Source organism: Rhineura floridana, chromosome 7 (assembly GCF_030035675.1).
Source record: "Rhineura floridana isolate rRhiFlo1 chromosome 7, rRhiFlo1.hap2, whole genome shotgun sequence".
Lineage (NCBI taxonomy): Eukaryota > Metazoa > Chordata > Lepidosauria > Squamata > Rhineuridae > Rhineura > Rhineura floridana.
This window is the reverse complement of record NC_084486.1, coordinates 133,687,701-133,703,052: the sequence shown is the minus strand read 5'-3', so window position 1 is coordinate 133,703,052 and position 15,352 is coordinate 133,687,701. Positions and strand designations below refer to the sequence as shown.

The 15,352-nt window shown below is 44.4% G+C and overlaps 1 protein-coding gene across 3 annotated transcripts in view; it reads left to right on the top strand.

The window, feature by feature from the left end:
• The window catches only part of TNIK (TRAF2 and NCK interacting kinase), a 392,097-nt gene that overhangs the window by 360,469 nt on the left and 16,276 nt on the right, over positions 1 to 15,352 (top strand). For all 3 annotated transcript variants that reach the window (XM_061637314.1, XM_061637313.1, XM_061637315.1), the window contains 3 exons: positions 2,187 to 2,313; positions 9,986 to 10,150; positions 11,950 to 12,064. In XM_061637314.1, the coding sequence (XP_061493298.1) occupies positions 2,187 to 2,313; positions 9,986 to 10,150; positions 11,950 to 12,064 (407 nt within the window). The remainder of the gene's footprint in view (positions 1 to 2,186; positions 2,314 to 9,985; positions 10,151 to 11,949; positions 12,065 to 15,352) is intronic.

Genomic DNA, 15,352 nt, shown 5'->3' with positions numbered 1-15,352 from the left:
TCTATTCTCTGGTTAGATTGCTGCAGTGGGCTCTATGTGGGGTTGCCCTTGAAGATAGTTTGGGTCACTAGGACCTGCTGCCCCTTTTCCTCTTCACCATTGCCTCCTGCTGCCTCCTTCTGGCCCAGAAGGGGTGAGCAAGTGAACAGTGATAGTGTGGAGGATCATCTGCCATCTCTTTACTTGCTGGCAAGAAAGCAAGTGGTGGCAACAGAAGGAGTGGCTGGTGACAGTGCCAAAGGGCGAGGGATCCTACAGGGAGTGGGGAGCTCCCTGAGGATGTCTTGTCCAGCCGCCCCACCCAAAGACCTGGAGCCAGCACCTGTAGGACCCTTCACGAATTACATGGCAGTAAGCCAGAGTTTGTCTTCTTCACACTCTACAGTTTATACTAAAAGATTTTTGGAGTAGACATAAGCTCCATGTGTGAAAGAATCCTGAGAGCTAGGAAGCTCTCTGAACATCTCCTGCAAAGACGGCAGCTTCGTTTTGCAGCCAGCATCTTAATATTTCATAACATTCTCAGTGAAATGCTGTTTGCGTTATCACACAATTGAAGAGCTCCTCAGTATTTTGAAGACCGACAAAATAACATTGCTGACATACGTATATCTGGACATTTATTAGAGCATTCTCTAACCTATATTTCTATAAGCCTCCTTATCTAAGTCTCTGCCTTCAGGCTGCTGCTTACTTTTTGTTGGCCATCCAACTGTATATGGGTAAAATTTGGGCAGATACTTTGTTTCTATTTTGCTTAATGTGGTTAAAAATATAAATTCCATGTTGTAATTTCTCATTGCACCCTGGGTTGAGTGCACTGAAGCTGTATACCTGATGTCTTCAAATACTGCTGAAAGACTTCCCCTTATTGTCCTGGATGGTCATCAGAAACAAATATGCCCAAGTTTGGTTTGTGATTTTGACAGGTTTGGTTGCCATGAGGAAATCTACCTCCTTGTGTCAGGTGTCACCTGCCTGTCACTCTCCCACATCATGTAAATTTCCTTTTGCACCCATCAACACCTTGAAAGATGGAGCAGGCCTAGGGAAACTCACAACACCGTGGGGTAAATAATATGGGGAAATCTTGAAAATGTTACTAGCCAAGCAGGCATTATTTGTGACAGGGCGGTAGTTTTCAAGAGCATCTCTCTATTATCACGTGTGCCCTGGCCTTTAAGGGTGGCACCAGGTGTGATACAGCCATTTAAGAGCATAAGGTCAACGGCCCATCTAGTCCAGCATCCTGTTCTCACAGTAGCCACCAGATGCCTATTGGAAGCCCATGAACAGGACCTGAGCACAACAGCACTTTTCCTTCCTGCAGGTTCCAGCAACTAGTATTAGGAAGATGCTGCCTCTAACCATGGAAGCAGAGCGTAGCCATCATGACTAATAGCCATTGAAAGCCTTATCCTCCATGTATTTGTCAAATCTTCTTTTAAAGACATCGAAATTGGTGGCCATCACTGCCTCCTATGAGAGCGAATTCCACAGTTTAGCTATGCTCTGTGTGAAGAAGTACTTTCATTTGTCTGTCCTGAATCTTCCAGCATACAGCTTTGTTGGATGTCCGCAAGTCCTAGTGTTATGAGAGAGGGAGAAAAACTTTTCCCTATTCCCTTTCTCCATGCCATGCATAATTTTATACACTTCTGTCATCTCACCTCTTACTCACCTTTTCTTGAAAGAGTCCCAAATGCTGCAGACTTTCCTCAAAGGGAGAGTCACTCCATCCAGATGACAGAATTGCCATCAAAAGCAGCTACCATCCAGTTTCCTCCCTCCTTTCCCTGCGACATTTAGTGAAGGAAATATGTGGCATGGCATTGGATGGTTCTTCATTTGCCCCTTCCCACTTGACAGTGTCAGGAAGGTCCAGGGGCAGCACACACAATGTTTCCTATATGGAGAGAAGAGGGAACTGGATATGGGATTGCCATTTTTGGCACCAAGCCTATATCATGTTCAGTTGTGCCCTCAAAGGATAAATAACTCGGAAACCTTGGTCTCTGAGAAAGGAGCCTGTAACTCCTGTTCTGGATTTTCACATATGATGGCATTAAAGATTTTTAAAATTCACTGTTGTCATTTGGTCTACAGGCTAGACCAACACACTGCCCCAAAATGATTTGTTTTTTCTTATTTTAGTTTTGTAAATACCCTCTGCTAATATTTTGCAGCCCAACAGGAATGCCGGGAAACAACGAGGCCTACAGCCTAGGAATGGTGACAAGCCACGGTCTAGAACCATCCCATACTGACACATTTAGCAGTATTTCAAGAGAAGGGACTTTAATGATAAGGGAGGTAAGTGGGCGGTAACTATTTTCTGAGCAACATCTTTGAGAGATTTTTGTCCTCATAAGCTATGAATAATAATTACTCTGTGTATTCTGAGCACAAAGTGATTGATTAAATGGTGCTTGTTAGTGGCTGATTAATATAATTATAACATCTAAACAAAAGATGCTTCTCCAAACTGCAAACAGCCATGAATACCATAGGATGCAGCCAGGTTGTTTCTGGATTCTGATATTCTTTCATCCTGGCTTAAAGCAAGAAAAACTCCTAAACTGAAGGACTTACACAAAATTTACACCGGTAGAAGTGAAACTGAAACCTAGCCCATTCAGTTCCATAATAATTTGCCCCTTAGCCATCTGCTGAAGATTCTCAGTTGCTACAATTAAATTGTAGCTCTTTATCTGAACACTCTAATTGTGATGTCTTGTCTTACATTCAGAGGAGAAAAGAAACGAAAACTCCTATAACATCAATCCAGGGGCTGACAAATAGGGCTTTCAGTATGGGGAAACATTCATACCAATGCAAGATGAATGAATTCCAGTTAAGTCTGTTGTGGTCAGGAGGGGGACCAAGTCCATAACATTTTGTTAAGAGCCACTACCCAAACCCGACAACTATCATGAGCAAATAAACCTTCCTTGCACACCAAATCCATACACTGCTTTAAGAACCATTTGCTCAGGCCACTTCTTGACAAAAACCCTCCTCCTCCATAGGTAGCATGGCTTGTCTCCAGTGCTGTACCATTGTTGGCCATCTGCAGGGATGCCATGTTGTGGGAGGACATACGAGTAGCCCTGTTGCTGAAGAATAACCTTGCTGTGACTGACAAGAAGCTAGATTGTAGGAGGCAATCAAAACAAGAAAGGAATTCAACACACACAAACACATGCTTAGGAAGAGGATGGGTAATTCAGAATGTCACAAGGAAGGACATTTCTCATGTCACAACATGGCATTGTCCATAGGTGTCCATGATACTGTCCATAATACTAAATGTCCACCCTGAAGAAAATGTTCATCATTGTTGAAGCCAGCCATTGTATCATTGCAGGTCCAGGGCTTGGCAGTTCCATGGCTGACTAGCTGTGATTCTTCTGCAGTGGAATCAGTTTGCTATCCTGGCATGATCTGGTTGGTTCAGCCATAGTTCTGTAGTCCTTCCATTGTAACAATAAGATCTGGAAAGAATCTATAGAGATCATCAAGTATCCAGCAGCTATATAAAGCTGCTACCCTACCCAACACCTGTCTTTTTCACTATCCTTGCTGATCGTATCACAGCTAAGCCATTTTGCTGCCTCTTCCAAAGAAGAAGTTTGAGACAAAAAAATCCCACTGAGATTAGGAAATAATAGCTGACATTGCCCCCCAACCAATAACAGCTGACCAGGAAATGCACACAGATTTACTGTGATTGCCTGGTTAATACATTCCGCAGAATAGGCTAAGGAGACATCCAGAGGCTGAAGCACTGCAGCAGTGGGGCCACATGACCTGCAGAGGTCAAGAGGGAGAAGGAAAGCTATGTGCAAGGACCTACATGGTTGGGAGATTAATGGCAGGTCCAGAGAGCTTGGCCAGCTGGGAAGGAACCCTGTCTAGGATACCTAAACAGCTGTATCTGTTTGCTCCCTGGAGCGTAGTATCTCTGTGCGTAACTAGTATAAACAAAGGGCCAATTCACACGGCCAAAGTATATGTGACAGCAGCAGATCCGTGTGCTTAAAAAGAATCTGCGCAGTTCTGTAGGAGAAGGAGAGAATTGTTCTGGTTTTTAAGGAGCAAAGGGGGCATATGGAGCTGCAGCTTCCCTCCCTCTGCTTTACTCGCAGTGAGACTCGTTTTTTGTATTGGAGACCTGGCTGATGAAGTTGACCAAGAAGAGGGGCAGTAGGGCACGGGTGGCTGCCTGCAGGCTGGATCTGCTTCCCCGGGTGTTTTATGTCCCTCCCCCAAGACCCCCAACAATTTGGCAATTTTAAAAACTTACTTATTTTAATTAATTACTGTTCTGCTAGGAGGTAACCTGCTACGGAGGGCCTGCCAGTCCTCCAAAAATTAGTGCCTCCGCCTCGCCTTCCCTTGCAAAGGCACCTTTTTCTCCCTCTGGTGGTGAAGCGCCCATACAAGGAAGTCTTAGGGTTCAGAAAATGGGCAGGGGTACTCTTTCCTGCTTCCTGAGCTCTAAGACCTTCTTGCAGTGGTGTGGCACCAGGGAAAGAAGAGGCTGCTTTGCAAGGTAAGTGGAGGGCTGTTCACCCCGTTGCAATGCTGGGCTGACAAGAGAGGTTCCTCTCCTCTGGACTCAGTGCTGTCACAGGGAAGTGGCCACCCCGCTCCCCAGTCCTCTGCTGATCATCGGAACCGTGAGGGCTGTCTGAATGCCTGTGTGTGTCTGCCTATCTGAATGTACGTGTCTGCGTGCACATGCCTACCTCTCTGTCTTGTCTGAATGTGTGCCTCCCTTCCTGTGTGTGTGCCATCGGCTTCTGTGAATGTGCATGCACATGCCTCTGTGTGTGTCTGCCTGTTTGTCTGACTTTTATTTATCTCTGACATTTATATCCCACCTTTCCTTCAAGGAGCTCAAAGCGGTACACATGGTTTTCCCCTCCACATTTTATCCTCACAACAATCCTGTGATGTGGGTTAGGCTGAGAGGCCATGACTGGCCCAAGACCACCCGTGAGCTTCATGGCTGAGCGGGAATTTGAACCCTGGTTGTCCAGGTCCTAGTCCAACACCTTAACCGTTGCACCACACTGGCTCCCTTGAATGTGTGTGGTGAGTGTGCAGTGGCCCAGAGCCACCACTAGCATCTTAAAAGCTTTGGCCAACTCTCAGTATGACCCTAGGGCCAAAAAAGGTTATCCACCCCTGCAGTAGGGTGATATGCCACCTGCAGGGGGAGGATTCAGCACTCCTCACCCTTGCATCTGTCTTGCTCGTTAATAAAATCAGACCCCGCTCACCAGTGGTGGCTGGTGGCTCCATGTCAGTAGAATCCACTCTGGGCCTTAGTCTGAACTTTCAAGGAACTGTCTGAGGTGCTGGCATCTTGGACAGCTCCTTGAAAGTTTGAACTAAAACCCAGAGCGGATTCCATTGTCTCACTGACATGGAGCCACCAGCCACCTCTCTCTCCCCCCCCTCTCACACAGAGAGAGAGAGCTCTGCTGCTTCTCCCCCTGCTGATCCAGTAACATCTCAGAATTGAGGATGAAGAGCGAAGGCTGTAGTCCTTTCTCACCCGAAATGTTGCCTAACTGGGACAGAGGGCACCATTTAAGTAGCAAGGTGCTATGGCCCTGTCCGTGAGGGCGGGGGGGGGGGTCATAAGATACACACATTTTCATAGCTGTGTGTGAATAAGCCACAGGGAGGAGCACTCACATGCTGCTAACATGAACTGCCCCCCCCCCATGGTATAATAGAAACTGGAATGTAGAGGGAGACTTTTATTGGCCTGGATTCTGACTAAGTATCTGCAAATGAAAGGGTTTCCTCCATTCATAAATGGGATTGAGATCCAATGGAGAATCCCACCAGCAGGAGGGGAGGAGGCAATTTTCATCAATTCCCCCTGCAGCCCTCTACACCATCTCTCATGCTGCTCTGGAGGAACTCCAACCCTTCCAAGCAGATTTTCAGAGGGCACAAGGAGCAAAGGGAGGGAGGGAGAATTGTCAAACATTCCCTCCCTTCCTCCAGTGACAGGAGCATCCGAGGACCAAAACTCTGTGCAGGGGATGCTTCTGCCAACAGAAGCTGAGTTGGGGTCCAAACCATCTGTTGCACTCATGTCCTGCTTGTGGGCTTCCCACAGCATGTGGTTGGCATTGTAAGAACAGGATGCTAGACTAGATGGGCCATTGGCCTGATCCAACAGGCTCTTCTTATGTTCTTACACTTACTGTGTTTGGGATGTGCAAAAGTGGATTCATGCTTTATTAATGCACTCCTTGTTTGTGAAAGACTCTGAAAGTGACCTTAAAACCTGGTACACCTTAAGAAACAAGCTGTGATGAGTGCCATACAACGTGTTTGTCGTTTCTGAATGCCAATTATTCTTTGCCACCTGATTAAACTGAGAGTTTCAAGAATCACACAGATGCTGCTTATGGGGCCTGGAGTAATCTCTTTCAGGAACATTACCCTGCTTGGGCCTGCCCTTGATAAGTGACACATTAGATATAAACAGAAGGTTGCTGCTAACAATTTCTACCAGGCTTGTAATTCGGCAAAAGAAACATCAGCGGTGACTTTTGCAATTGAGACAAGCCAGCCTGTTTTGTTGGTTTCCAAAGGCAGAGATGAGAGGAGAGAACAAAGGGAGGTTGTTTTTGCTGAATTTTATAGCATTTCCCCAGCTACAGATGGAAAGGGGCTTTTCTGTTCTCTGCAGAGGTGCATAAACCCTTGTTGATGCTAATGTGAGCTTTACTTGCCTATCAGGAGAAAAAAATCTATTAAGTCATTCAGGGGAGAAAGCCGAATCTGTTCCCTGTTGCCTTGAGTCACCTAAACTTAGCCAATTTGAAAAGGAGTTAGAGTAGGAAAGTGTCCCCCAGCTCTGGTGAGGTCATGATTCTACAATGTGGGGCTTGAGCACATGTCATTTATTTACCCCCTGGTGGCTGTGCCAAAAGGTAACAGCTGTCTTTTTACTTCAAAGTAGGTGTTAGTGGGGAAATGGAGGCAACTGCCTTGGGCATACCCAGTGGAGGCTGGTGGCTCCAATTTCAGTGGGACAGTGAATCTGCTCCAGGTTTTGGTCTGAACTTTCAAGGAGCTGTTTTCAAAGGTGCTGAAAGCACTTTGGGCAGCTCCTTGGAAGTTCGGACTAAAACCCAGAGTGGATTCACTGACATCAGGGCCACCAGTGTCTAGTGGGCATATCCTAAACATGGGTACAAAATGGGCATAATCAAAGGTCATGTAATATCTTGAGAGTTATGTTCTGTAATGTAATGTTCTCTTTTCATTTTGGAGTACAGTAATTGCACATTCTTTCAGGATGGTAGATGAAAACCCAACTTCTAACTGACCCTGTTCCTGTAGCCAAGAGCATGTTGATAATGCACATTCAGCTATTGGACTGGGTTTCCATAGTTATCATACCAGGAACAAGCCATGTGAGCATGCATTCATGCCACCTCTGATATGCCAGCTAGGTACTTATATCATGATTCTGTAAACCACGGTTTATGAAATGGGAAACCATGGTTTGATCTTAGTTTCAAAAGCATGATATGAAACATCCTGGTTCTGTATCATGGCTTGGAGTCAAAGATCAAAACCATAGTTTCCCATTTCAGATGTATGGGAAACCAGTTTACAGAAACCACAATATACGCCAGCTCATGAGGGGACAAGGAGCATGCAGGCACCATTCTAGGCTTAATAAAGAAGCGTTTATTAAGTCAGAAACATTATGTCTGAATGGCTCACCGTGTACTAGGAAGGAAGAATAGAGTTAGAAACATGTCCCAAAAAGATACACAAGGGTAACACTTCCCAGAGAGAAGGACATCAAAATGGGAGCCTCCCCAGCCTCAGAAATGATTAGCACCCAGCCTGCCTCTGAGTTTCAATCTACATATGTGATTCAACAGAATCAATGGGTAAAAATTTTTTCCTGGGTTTGTATCACTTTGTGCTTTAGGCAGCAACAGGGAATTGCATGTTTGAATGCTCCAACTCTCCTTCCCCATAGCACATAGAAGATTAGGGGTTAGGTACAAAGGTTCAGCCTAGCCTTCTCCCTGACATATGGGTTTTCTACATTTAGGGATTCCACCACCACCTCACAACCTGAACAGCAGACTCCAGGAAAGTTTTTGTCTGCATTTATAAACTGGTCATAAGCCATGAGCCCACAGTCATTTGGTAACAAGCACTACAAAGAGATAGAATATGTATAGAATATTACACACAGAGAGAGATTTATGTATGTTTTATATATATACATTTTCAGGGGTTGAATGCAGCCACCCGGTGGTGAGTTTTTTGCTGAGGCTCTAAGGCTGTTTTCACAAGTGGCAATTAACCAAGTTTTGCACTTCCCCACATCTGTAGATTGAATTAAGAAAGCCACATGAATCAGAATGTGCATTCAGTTTAAAACTTCCTCTTCTCCATGTGCTGTACTGCATTAACAGCATTCAGAAGTGGCACATTCCAGATTTTAAAATACATTTTTAGAATCTCTTACAAAAGCACAGTAAGCAGCCAGTAGAGATGATTCGCAGTCACGGTTGCCACATTCTTCTTTGTGCTGTAGCATTGTTCAGCTTTCAGAGTGCCTAGCAATATAAGGACAGATTGCAGATTACAGAGGAAATTGCACAGACAGAAAAACTACTAGATTCACAATCCCATAGAGTTGCATCTTCCTTTAGAGAGCCCATGGAAGTCAGTAAGCCTAATGTGCTCCCACTGAAATCAGTAGTGAAATTGCCCTGAAGAAACATACATCTCTTGAAAGGAGGATTTTTAACCAGCAACACCAGCATCTCAAGGCATCTCTGCAAGCAAGGCTTGAACCAGCTTTTCTTTAAAAGATCTATGGCCCGTTTCAGACACCCAGCAGCCCTCCTCACCAACTGCCTGTGGGAGCATATAGGGCTACCAGCAAGGTCACATTATGAGCAAAGATCACATGGATGCTCTGCCTGTGGCCACGGTGTTTGCTCACATGTGTCATGGCCGTGTCTCATACTTCTGTGATTGTGCAAACGAGGCAACTGCAAGAGGTTCCAGGTCATGCAACTGGCATCTCCGTGTTACAGCAGTCAGATCACCAGCGCTCCTGCAGGTGGATGCTGCCGGATACCTGATTCAAATATAAAACCTAGCTTGACTCACCAAGACATACTATTTCTCTTCCACATTTCATAGCATTCACAGGTGGCATAAGTCAGTGGTTCCCAACCTTTATGAGTACGGGACCCCATTTATAAGCTCAAACAATTTCATGACCCCCTTCCCCCAGGGAGGCAGGCTGGCTTCCAGAAAGGAAGGGGGAAAGCAGTCTTGCAGCCTTGCTTTTTTTGCTTCACAAAAAGCCCTCTCCTCTCATTCTGAGCAAGGGCATCGTCAGCAGTGGCAGTGCAAGGAGGTGGGAGTTGGTGATAGTAATCCCCTCTTCATCTTGCTAGCTTAGCCTCCTTTGGCATCTGCCATGTATTTTATAGGCAGATGTCTGTCCTTGGTGTGCCCAAAAGGCACTCTGGCACTTCAGCAAAAGTCCTCTCCTCTAGTTTAGAGCAAGGGGGAGGTGTCATCTGCAGCGGCAGTGGGAAGCAGACCATGTCCAGGGAGTGGGGACTTTAAAAAAAAAAAAACTTTCTTTACTGCTTGCTTCCCCCTCTGGATTTTGCCATGGCCCCCAGGTTGGGAACCATTGGCATAAGTAGTACAGAAGAGACTCAAATGTGCTTTTTTGCCTCATAGCCTTAAAAATTAAAATCACTCTTCTATTGACAGATAAGTATGGTTTCCCTGCTTTTGAATTTGTTTTGCATTGTGGCTGCTTGCTGAGTGTGCATATCAAGAGGACAGCCAAGTCAGTGGCTTGTGCCTGTGCTTGCTTGCCATGTGGGTTAACATGTTGCCCTTGTTTTGTTTTGTTTTTTTCCTCTCTTCGTTGTAACTTGTGTCTCTGCAGACTTCTGGTGACAAAAAGCGCTCTGGCCACACAGCCAGCAATGGCTTTGCTGGCCATGGCAATCTTCCAGATTTGGTGCAGCAAAGCCACTCACCTGCAGGCACACCAACTGAGGGCCTAGGTCGAGTCTCCACCCATGGGCAAGAGATGGACTCTGTGGCAGAGGTAGGTGTAGGGGTTCTCTTGGTTCAGGGCATCTAATCTTCACTTTGCTTTGTATAAGTACTAAACATCTTATTCTTAAAAGGCATTCTTATTTTTTTGCCTTCTTTGCTTGTATTCTATAATTATGATTTTATACATGATTTTAATTTCTCTGATAATCCATCTGCTGTTGGAAATGGTGGTGAAGAATTAAAGGCATTTTTGGGTGCAAGCTAGCCTTAGCCACAGAACTCAGAAGCGAAATAGGAAGTACCTCATAGAAAGGCACCTGTTACTGTTTTTTGCACAATATGCTATTCTTCTCCAGTGTTGATCATGCTAGCATATCTGGAGTAGCATCATCAATATGGCAATCAGCATAGTTGATGGGAGTCTGGCATGCCAGCAATGAACTGTTTAATAACCAGAGAAAACTAATAATCTTCAATAAGCATAATTCCCATTGATATGTTATGCACACAGCATTGTAGTAATGGCACAGAAGCCACTTCATGAGCATCTCAGCCTTTTCTTTTTTCCAAAGAGCAAGTCTCTAGTCCTTATGGTTGGGAAGAAATAGTTGCTCATATATTGTAGAAGGAAGGGTAAGCAAAACCTGTTACTCTCTCAGAAACCCAAGGACTGGCTCCATGAGCTTTCCCTGAATACCTCCTTGTCTTGCCTTCCCCATATCTAGAAGAAGCAGAATAAATTTTTATATAATTTGTGCAGGCCTGTTTACAGATTGTGGGATGACCATTTAGCCCTTGCATCACCACAGTTTGGAAGCCAGCGCATCTGTCTATTAATAAAGCCTTGAAGGTCTAAACATTTTGCTAAACTTTCGCTTTTGAGCTCATTAGTTTAATCCTTTTCTTTCTCGGCTAAGAGATAGTGCTGCCTTTTTCTGGAAGCCCCAGTGGCAGCCTCAGGACACTGTCGGCTCATGTGTACCTTAAAAGAAAAGCAGACATTTTCATGAGGCTGGTTATCTCTTTATAGCCGGGAGGGTAGGCAATTATCCAGTGTGACAGCTGCCTGGCTCTAACAACCTGGATTGCAGACGTGGGTTCTGGGCCACAGTGGTCTTTGACATCAATCCCAGGGAAAAGGCATAAAATAGTGATGGAGGAAACCAGGCCCACCCTTTCCCCCCCTGTCTTCCTAATATAGCAACTCCTAACAAGAAGTTAAAAAAATGCCTTGGGTAAATAACATAGCAGAAAAACAAGTAGTTCAGTTTTTGCCGTGGAGGAAATCCTGTCCCTACACCGCAGGACCTATACCTATCAAGATGAATTTAGCTTTCCTTTGGGGGGGGAAAGACCTTATCTTTGCTTTTGGATGCTAACAGAGCAAGTGATTTCCAAAGAAAAACAATATAAATATTAGGAGTTCATTATCCTTGATTTCCTGCTTATCAAACTCAGCGTTGCTTTACTTAATAACAAAACTGTGCTAATTTGCATTTTTTTGATGATTACCTTTACAGCTACCTCTGCCAATCCTTTATGCTAGTTCAGGGAGGGAGGGAAGCCCCCTCTTAAGACATTGTCTCAATTTAAACTGAAAAGAGAGGGAGGAAATATAAAATTGAGCAATTCCTGTCTTCCGGGGAGCCATTTTAGGGTGCAATAAGATTAGAGTACTAGGTAAGAAATGGCTGCTTTATACCTGGATCTTCATATATACAAACACCACCCATTTAGCCACTGGGTTACAATCTTTGCACTTTGAATGTCTGCTCTGTTACTGTGAAGACAAACACCTTACTATGACTTTCTTCTGACTGAATAATCTCTGTATTTCTCACCTGATAGTATGGCATGGGAAGCAGCACGAAAGCATCTTTCACCCCATTTGTGGATACCAGAGTATATCAAACCTCCCCTACAGATGAAGATGAAGATGATGATGAGGAGTCATCTGCTACAGGTAAGGAAAGGAGTATCAGAGAGATGGGAAATGCTTGGGATATAAGACACTTCGACCTGTTCACATATACGATGGGCACATGTTAGCTGTAGTGAAAAGCATTTAAAAAATCTGGATTGACAAGCTGGCTATGTGCGTTCATATCAGCTTCCACCTTTTGTTGCACCATAGCAAAATGTCACTTCTGTAGGATTTTGGAAGTACACGAAAATCTTTTTGTTTTCCCAACAGGTATGAGTGACTAGCAAGTTGTGGGCCATGTGCCAGCATGCACTGAATGTCATTGTGGCTTACTGCAAGCCAACATAGCTCAAAACACTGGCACAATCTCATCTGAATTTTCAATCCAACTTGTAAAGATATTTTGAGGGGGAAAAGAAGGAGCAAAAATCTAGTCATTCTTGACCCCCTGGGGATACCTGAATGCTGTGTCCTGTACTAGTGGGGGGGGGGCAGGAATGAGGGAGTCCCCTGTAAAGGAAGCATTTGTTTGCTTATTAGTTGTAGTTGTATCCCACCCTTTTTCCAAGGAGTTGAGAGCTTTATGCCTGGGGTTCCCAAGTGATCTCCCATCCAGGGACTAAACACAGACCACCTTGCCTTTATTTATGCAAATGTCTATTTGTTTAGTATGTTTGCAACCCTAGAATGCATACTGAAACTATCTTAAACTGTTTCAAGAAACCAAATCACAGATAATTGGGCAAAAGGGCACCAAGCTACTTAGCTTTACATTATTACATTTCTATCCCACCTATTCTCCAAGGAGCTCAAGGTGGCATACATGGCTCTGCTTCTTCTCCATTTTATCCTCACAACAACCCTGTGAGGTAGGTTAGGCTGAGAGATTGTGACTGGCCCAAGGTGTGGGCCTATTTGTAACTGGCCTAGCTTCATGGCTGAGTGGGGATTTGAACCCTGGACTCCAAGGTCCTAGTCTGATACTCTAACCACTACACCACACTGGCTCCAGCTTTAGAGATAAAACTACATCCGACATCTCCAGAATCAATATGCATGCCAGCATCAAAGTTGCAGAGCAGACAATGACTGAAGAACAGAATAAAAAAGGTGGTGATGTGGAAGTGCACAAAGTGGTGGACATAGTTGCAAAGGAGTAGTTACTTTCCTGGTGTCCACTGCTTTAAAGATACACAAGGGCTAGATGAACACTCCCACACTTGGTAAGCATTTAGCATCTCCAAATTAAACAGATAAAAGAAAATATTTAAGCCTAACAATATCTGTAATGATGCAACAAAAAGTTTTTAAAAGACACAAAATGATGTGGGCAGAGAATTGTTGAATTGTTCATTGCTAACTATGCCACAGCTGCTATCCACAGGAGCACATCATGCTCACACAACCACATTTCATACAGTGCTCCCAGTAGCTACAGAGGAAGAATTGTATTTTCCCAGCCACTGCATCCTCCTGTTTGAACTTCTCAATAGAAGCACTATCTTGACAGTAAAGTCTAGGTCTCCTGCAACAAATCAGTAACATTTTGCAAGGCATTGCTCAACCGTCACAGTGTACTATTTAACAATCTGCAGCCAAATACAGCTTTTTTTTAATGTTGATGTGTTTATTTAAAATACTTATATACTGCCCTTCACCAAGTTTGGTTCCAAGGTAATGTAAACAACCTTTACCATCAGAGCCTGATCATACAATATTATCAGAACCTGAAATAAGCATTTTTCCAATTTAAACAAGAGGACAACTCATCTGGATACTTTTTTCTTGTGGCTTCTTCTTGCATATGTCCCATAATGCATTTTTGTACTACCTGGGATCTGGATGAAGTTCATTGGAAAGAGCTACATAATTGTAGCTCTTTCCAACACTCTACATTAAATTTCTCTTGTAGTTCTGTTACCAGATATGCTCATGTGTGTATACAAACATACATGTAATAATAATAATAAAATTTTATTTATGAGTCGCCTATCTGGCCGAATTACGGCCACTCTAGGCGACGTACATTGATACAATAAAATACAATATAAAACCAGTAAAAACCACAGTCAATGTGAACCCCTACCTTAGACTCAAGTTCACAGAACATTTATTTTGAGGATCTTTACTGGAGACCATTCTGTGCTGTAGACTTAGTTTGATGATTACTCTGTAAAGACCGACATTGCTTTGCTTATTTTGAAGAAATTGACCCAAGCCACTAAATGCCAATATTTTGCTCATTTAGGGAAATTAACGTCACAAAATTTATTATGATTAAAATATTTATTTACGCAAAATGGCAGACAGTAAGTAAAGTGGCTTTGTGGCTTGAATTGCCAGTATACATTGTTACAGAACGGAAAAGGTGGATAGTTCAATCTGAGGGGAAACGCAGAAGCCTGCAACTCACTTTTCCTGGACCACAAGCTTAGGTTCTAGTGCAGCAATAGCATGGTAGAGGCTTAATATAGATGTTTGAAGTGGCCATTTAAAAACCCAACAGGACAGAGGGAAGGTTGAAACAAACTAGGAAGGGGAAAGTTCACACTCAAATAGCAGAGTCCCTGTTCCCGTGATTGCTATACGAGAGTGAGATCTCTGAAATGCAAAAGGTAGAAAGAAGAAAGAGGGGTGGTGCACAGTGGTTACCTTTCTCTAAGGAGCAGCAAAGAGAAGCAGTTCTTGGGTTTTCACCTTGACTTAAGGTGGGTTACAGGAACATAGGCAGCGGCCTTATACTGAGTCAGACTGTTGGTCCATCTTGCTCAGTATTGTCTACACTGACTGGCAATGGCTCCCCAGAGTGGGTTCTCTCCCAGCCCTGCCTGGAAATGCTGGGGACTGAACCTGTGCCTTTCTGCATGCAGAGCCAGGGCTGTGGGTGGAGGCTGCTTGCTTATTGTTATTTCTGCCTGCACTTACTGCTCAGATGGCCCAGACAGCCTCTAGGCCTCCATTGCTCCAGTAAGGCTCCAGTTTATCCTGGCTGCATCTGGTTCCACCCTGGATTCCTAGGAACCTTCCTTTTATGGTTCAAAAGCAGAAATGGTTTCATGCTGGGAGGATATCGGCCTGTGCTTCCCACAAGGATCCTTTATAATCCAAGAGAGAAAAACAAGAAGCGTGGCTGTCAAGCAGAGAGACGGGGCAGAGCAGGCAAGGGTAGGGATCTGGCTGAAGCTTGAAGCAGCCTTGCTCCTGCAGGCATCCGAGGGGTTGGAGCAAGCTCTGCAGAGAGCAATGTGGAGCAGCCTCTGCGGGGTTCCTAAAAGGGTGATGTGGAGGATGAAGCTGCCTTGATGTGGAAAAGCTGGACAAAGCGGG